Source organism: Humulus lupulus, chromosome 3, assembly GCF_963169125.1.
Source record: "Humulus lupulus chromosome 3, drHumLupu1.1, whole genome shotgun sequence".
NCBI lineage: Eukaryota > Viridiplantae > Streptophyta > Magnoliopsida > Rosales > Cannabaceae > Humulus > Humulus lupulus.
This window is the reverse complement of record NC_084795.1, coordinates 259353226-259359596: the sequence shown is the minus strand read 5'-3', so window position 1 is coordinate 259359596 and position 6371 is coordinate 259353226. Positions and strand designations below refer to the sequence as shown.

Here is a 6371-nt window from a genome sequence, read left to right as displayed (position 1 = left end):
TCCAAAACACCGACCAGCCGAAGATTTGGTAATAGTCATCAGGTACTTACAGCTCTTCTCAACATCGGTTAGGCTAGTCAAGATACTAGCCTGATCGCAATCCCTATGTAGGCATTGGTCGGTGCCATGGACCTGAATTACAGACCAATAGAATTTACTAAACAAGAAAAAAAAATGAAGGCTGCTCGAGGGTAACCTAATGGTTTATCTCTGAACAACAACATTTTAAGGCAAACAAGGCTGATCATACAACCAGAGAAGCTTTCAGATTAAAAAGTGAAAATAGAAAACTTTTTATGTGCCGAAGAAGCAAGAAAAACCCTGTTTTTAAGAGAAAATAAAAATAAATTTTTTACATCGATTTTATGTCCAAAGATGGGATTTTTCAGTAAAAAAGTCTACCTAATGTATCTACACACCCTATAAATAACCTTAGTTGTTTCTAAATCTCAGAATACATGGAAAATTCGTCAAAAATGCAAGGAAAAAGAGAAATACAACTGAAAAGACACGTCATGAAGGACTGTTCAAATAAAACTTTTTGAATAAGTTTATTTGATGCTAATCGCATTATGATAAACTTGGAGGCAAATTTTTTACCTAAAAATTGGCGTGATGACGTGGCATGAATTATATACATGTGGCAGCTGAGAATTGCAGGAAGATTTATCATACAGACTTAGTCAAAGCTCCACTCAATAGTCTACTACACAATGATGACCAGATCGACCAGGGCTAGTCTAATGCTGCGGGAAAAACGCTACCAGGCTGGTCGATCTTTTACTCGACCAGGGCTGGTCTAATGTTGTGGGAGAAACACTACCAAGCTGGTCGATCTTTTACTCGACCAGGGCTGGTCTAATGGCACAAGAAAAACGCTACCAGGCTGGTTGATTTATACTCGAACAGGGCTTGTCAGATGCTACGAAAAGAATGCTCAGAGTTATGCAGAGATATTTATTTGATATTTCTTATTTCAAATGTAAAATGTACTTCTTACATATTATTTTATTATAGCTTGTTGCACAATTCATGTAAGGCTCGGGACGCAATTATGTAAATTCCTAAGCCTATCAATAGAGAGCTTATCAAATCACTATTTTCAAGGCGGTAATTCTCTAAGAGGGAATATGCAAGGTTGGGTTGTGCAAGGTTAGGTATATATATACATATATTAGGGTGAGAAAGAGTGGTGTAGGTTATGATGATCAAGCTAGCTTGCTTGAGAAAAGTTGGCTTAGATTGAGAGAAGCTTGTTTATCTCATTGGCAAGGAAAAACACGTCGCTGATAATCAGAGATCTTATTTTCTTCTTGTCCCTCAATGTTCCTTTGGCCCTCCTTTTAGAGGCAAGGGCTGCTTGCCAGAGAAAGCTAAAATGTAACACGTAGCTTGCAAGAGAAGACTGGAATGCAACACGTAGCTTACAAGAGAAGTCTAAAATGCAATACGTGTTATCTGCCAGAGCTAGTTTGCTTCCTTAAGTTTCTTCCATGGCATTCTTGTAATAATGACTATGTATCATGGGCTTTCTCATTGTTCACAATTTTCTTTTTAACCTGTCTATTATTTTAAGCTTTAACAAAAGGTCAAGTGTTTTGTCCTCTCTTGAGCTAAACACATGCTAGTGAGGTATTATTTAAAAGTGCATTTAACTTGTGTGTTTTTCAATTCAATACAAGGTTTGCACAATTCTAGACTCTTGTTTATTAACAAGATTTGCACAATTTTGGTAATTACTCTTTAGCTAAACACATATTTTTGTCATCCCTTGTGCACGTTTCAGTTCTAGAGACATGTTTATCCAAGTACGAGATTGAAGCTGCAGCATTCAGTGCTGCTCCAACTGAAAGAGCCTCCTCATTAACAAAAAAGTAAGGAGAGTGCAAGTGCTTATCAGATTTCAGGCTCTTATTCCCTATCCCGATCACGAAAATTGCAGCAGACATTCTTTGTGAGAAGAAGCTAAAGTCTTCTGATCCCATGGTCAATGGAAAAAGTTTTACATTATCTTCACCAACAAGTACTTCCCCTACTTTTTTCACATGTTGATACAATCCTTCGTCATTGACCATCACCGGATGAGGCATCGGTTGATCTTCCATGAAGTCCATCACAGTAGTACAATGATGCACCAATGCTTGCTGCTCTATAATCTGCATGGTGATAAAGTAGGCAATGATTTCAATGATTCCATAGAATGTTTACAAAAGACATTGACAAAATTAAAAAAACGATGAGTTCATTCATGTTGCACCTCTTTAATCCTTTTTTGGAGGAACGTGAGACCTTCAGGGTTCAAGCTCCTAAAAGTTCCCCCAAACGTTACAGATTCTGGGATGACATTTCTTGCTTCACCTCCCTTTATGAACCCGACTGTCACCACCTACATGACTCAAGATAATGGATCAACACTATTAAGTTTTAGGTGAAAACAGTATGAAGGTATTAACTGTCTTCTAAACATTTCTAGTGGCGATTATAGAACCAAGTTTCAGTCGAGAAGTTCTTCAAAGTTGTATCATGCCAACACAATAATGATAGTACTCACGTGAAACAAAAATGAAGGAATGAGGTTCAAATAGAAATGGAACATCAGAAATATTACATTGCCTTCAAGCGGATTCGTTTCGCGAGATACAATCTGTTGCAGAGAAAGAATTGCTGAGGCTGCTACAGTAATGGGGTCCTTGGTCTCATGAGGAGTAGATCCATGACCACCCAATCCTTGTATAGTGGCTGAGAAGTGGCCTGCGCCAGCAAGGATTGGACCAGGTCTTGAAGCTATGGCACCAGATGGTATTGATGGAATAACATGTATACTCAAAATGGCATCAATGTCATCCAAAATACTATCTTTTAACATGTGGTAAGCTCCAGCATAACCCTCTTCTCCAGGCTGAAAAACTAGCTTCACAGTTCCCTGATATGTGTATAAATAGAGAAAAACTTGGCTCCAGCTAAAGGAATCAATTAAATAAATAAGAGTTAGAAATTAGAAATATGTGTAGTTTTATTTACCTTGAGTGAATGTTTTTTTGCTTGGAGTAACTTAGCTGCTCCAAGTAGCATAGCTACATGAGTATCATGACCACATGCATGCATCTTTCCATCAATCTTGCTCTTGTAATTCCACTCTACCAATTCCTGCCAAATTAAGAAAAAATGAACAAACTTAAAATTTTATAGACCTTTGGTTTTTCATTTTTTAAAATGTAACTATATATATATTAAACATATATCTAATGCAATGTTAAACTAATGTGCTAATGCTATTATAAATTTACCGTATGGCTTAAAAATCTTCCTTTTTATTTCTTGTGCTCAATTTTGGGATTGTTTGGATTCGTTTTACTTCTTTTCATGATTTTGCTTCTGAAAGTTAAATAAATAAAGGGTAAATGTATTAGAAAGTTGATTACGAAACCTTATTATCATCTATTTTACTTTCATATAAAAAAAATCCAAATAAACTTTCATTCAATTAATTTCAACTTTTTTACCATATTTATAATTTTATTAGAATATCAAAACATATATCTTGAACGCGTAATCGATATTTATTCAATACCCAATATATATTTCTCGATTGTCACCCAATTCTACTAGTTTGGATTCAACTTTTTTTTAAAAAAAAAAAAAATAAAAATCGGTTTTTGTTGTTTAAAAAAAGTGTTTTTGTTTTTTTTTGTTTGGAAAATTTGATTGGCGAATTTCTTATTTTATTTTTTTATGTTTTTTTTTAAACATGTTAGCCATAACCTCCACTCTTTTTTAGTTTATTCTCACTGTCAAAAATAACTTTTTTCATAATCCAAGTGAAAATGAAAACAAATAGTAACAGTTCTATATTAAAATAAACATATAATTAAATTTATATTAAAAAAATGAGACCTGTAAAGGTAGAGCATCCATGTCTGCTCTGAGGCCAAAGACTGGTTTAGAACCAGAACCAATATAGGCAACCACGCCAGTCTTGGCAACTGGCCACTTATACTCAATTCCCATCGAGTCAAGCTCAGACCTTACGAGTTGACTCGTCCTCTCCTCCTGAAAACCCAGTTCAGGGTATTGGTGAATTTGCCTCCTGATCCTTATCATCCATTCAAAGAACTCGGGCTCCTTGGCCGATTCCAGCAACTCCCGAGTAAAATACTCGAGCTGATCTTCTCCATTAGTAGTCGACTGGTACAACAACGCTGACAGTACTAAGCAAAGTAAAAGTCCCATGAACAATGAACTTTGGTTGATTCCAAGGAGAACCCAAATGAGACTTTTTCTCTTATAATGCTTACACCAAACCAAAGCTTCTGAACTTGGACACCTGTTTAAGGAAGTTCTGATTTTTTTTTCTAGGTGAGGTAAAAAGAGGATGTTCAGATTTTTTTTCTTTTTCCTTTTTTGGGTGAGATGAAAAGTGGGATTCTCTAATGTTCATACATGATTTTCTTTTGAGATAATTCGTGTAAACACAAAAGATTACCATTAGTGGATTAATGATCGGGAAATCTTGTTGTTACAATAATTTTAACTTTTGTGCTTTGAGTGAGAAAGGAGTGATACAAAGAACAACCAAAGATGTTGGAAAGATAGTTTGTTGTTTAAAATTGCATATATGAAAAAAAAATATACAAATAAGAACAATGTACAAGGTAAAATACTATTTTCTGACCCATCTACACTATTTTAAAATTAAATTGTCATTTTAAAAAAAAAAAAGAACAATGTACAAGGTAAAATAATTAATTTAAACAATTTTGAAATGAATAATATATTTTTAAAATATTTATGTTGTATTTAAATAAAATATTTTTCTATTGTTTTATAAAAAAAAAACTTAAAACAATATACAATAATTTAAAAAAACATGAAAAAAGTGAAGAGATTATTATCTTATTAATATTAAGTTTGAACAAAATTAAATTTAATAGAGAATTCAGAGTTTGATATAATATAAATTATAACAGTGTAAGACGACATTTAATATAGGATAATAAATTATAAGATGACCAAAGATGTATTTTTTTTCAAAAAAAAAAAAAATCATTGGATTATTTGCACTTCTTTTTTGCCAAGCAACTGGGTTATTTGTGCTTAATAAGAGTTAAAAAGTTTTAAGATTTGATGGAGATTTAGTTAGAAAGAAATTGAAAAGACGATAAAATAGGTTCCAATAATAAAATTAATTGCTGCTATCGAACAGATTGCATGTGATTATATGAGATGTCAGTTAGCTAAAACCATATGGTGAGACAAACTCTGATTATAGGAGAGGGACAATGTATTTTTTTTTGTTATTATTAATATTTTTTTGAAAAGACATGGTTTCATTTATTTATTTGTTATTATTATTTATGAGAGTGACTCCTTATGAAGGAAAGGGTCCACCGGAATATATTAAAGCAATAGCGAAAACATACGAAGGTCTTACCAAGACCAGATGACAAGAAGCATCATTTCTTGAAGACTCCTAAAAATGGATTGAAATTTTCTGTTATTTTTGCATCTACTCATGTCCCAACTAATAAAGTTAATACAATTCAATTAAAATAATACTTAATATATTTAAGGAAAATCTTCAATTAATATCAATTTTACTTTATTGATAGAGCACAATTCTATTTTAGGTACATAAATTAATTATACCTCCAGTATTTTATATGACATTGTACAATATAATCATAGCATACATCCAACACATTTTTATAAAATTATGGATAATTTACGGTGTCAAAATGAGAGTTCAAACAATATATTATACTCGTGTCTTTTTTTTATACACGTGTATGAATGACATATATGCGTAAGTGTTACAATATAATGTTAGATTAAATAATGTGACAAGTTGTGTAACAAAATTTGAGAGTTACAAATTAAGTTAGACAAACATGTGTGTCCAAATTTGTCATATGTTTTTTGCAGTTACATATCTTAATAAAATAGTAACTATTTGTAACTTCTAAAATATCACCCAAATAATGTGTAGATTGAGATTTACACATTTCTAAAATTGGATTTCATAAGCCATAATGTGATATGGTTGTTGAAGATATGATTTTAACTTCTATTAGGTGTATGGAGGTTACAAAATTGGGAAATGTTTGGGACGTTTTTGTGAAAATGTAAAAAATTAGGAGGTTACAAAACACTCTAGGTCGTGGCCTAGAGTATCCTAGGCTGCAACCTAGGATGTTAACAACCAAATCCCATTTTTTGAACAACTCAAGTACATCTCAAGTAAGTCCCAATTCTTCATATTAATTCCATAAATACCCAATTTAACATTGATAATTGCCAAGGGATTTGGTGGAATTTGAAGTTCAAAAGGTGTCTCAAAACTCTATAAGTAAGAGCCTAGTGGTAACTTGTAA

General features: G+C 32.8%; 1 protein-coding gene across 1 annotated transcript; it reads right to left on the bottom strand.

The window, feature by feature from the left end:
* Nucleotides 1-1608: 1608 nt before the first annotated feature.
* Nucleotides 1609-4293, bottom strand: LOC133823824 (IAA-amino acid hydrolase ILR1-like). The gene is made up of 5 exons (XM_062256671.1): nucleotides 3895-4293; nucleotides 3022-3147; nucleotides 2609-2923; nucleotides 2258-2386; nucleotides 1609-2156 (listed from the first exon to the last, which is right to left on the bottom strand). Exons 1-5 carry the CDS (start codon nucleotides 4228-4230, stop codon nucleotides 1737-1739), a joined length of 1326 nt encoding a protein of 441 aa, XP_062112655.1. The 5' UTR covers nucleotides 4231-4293; the 3' UTR covers nucleotides 1609-1736.
* Between the last annotated feature and the right edge of the window lie 2078 nt (nucleotides 4294-6371).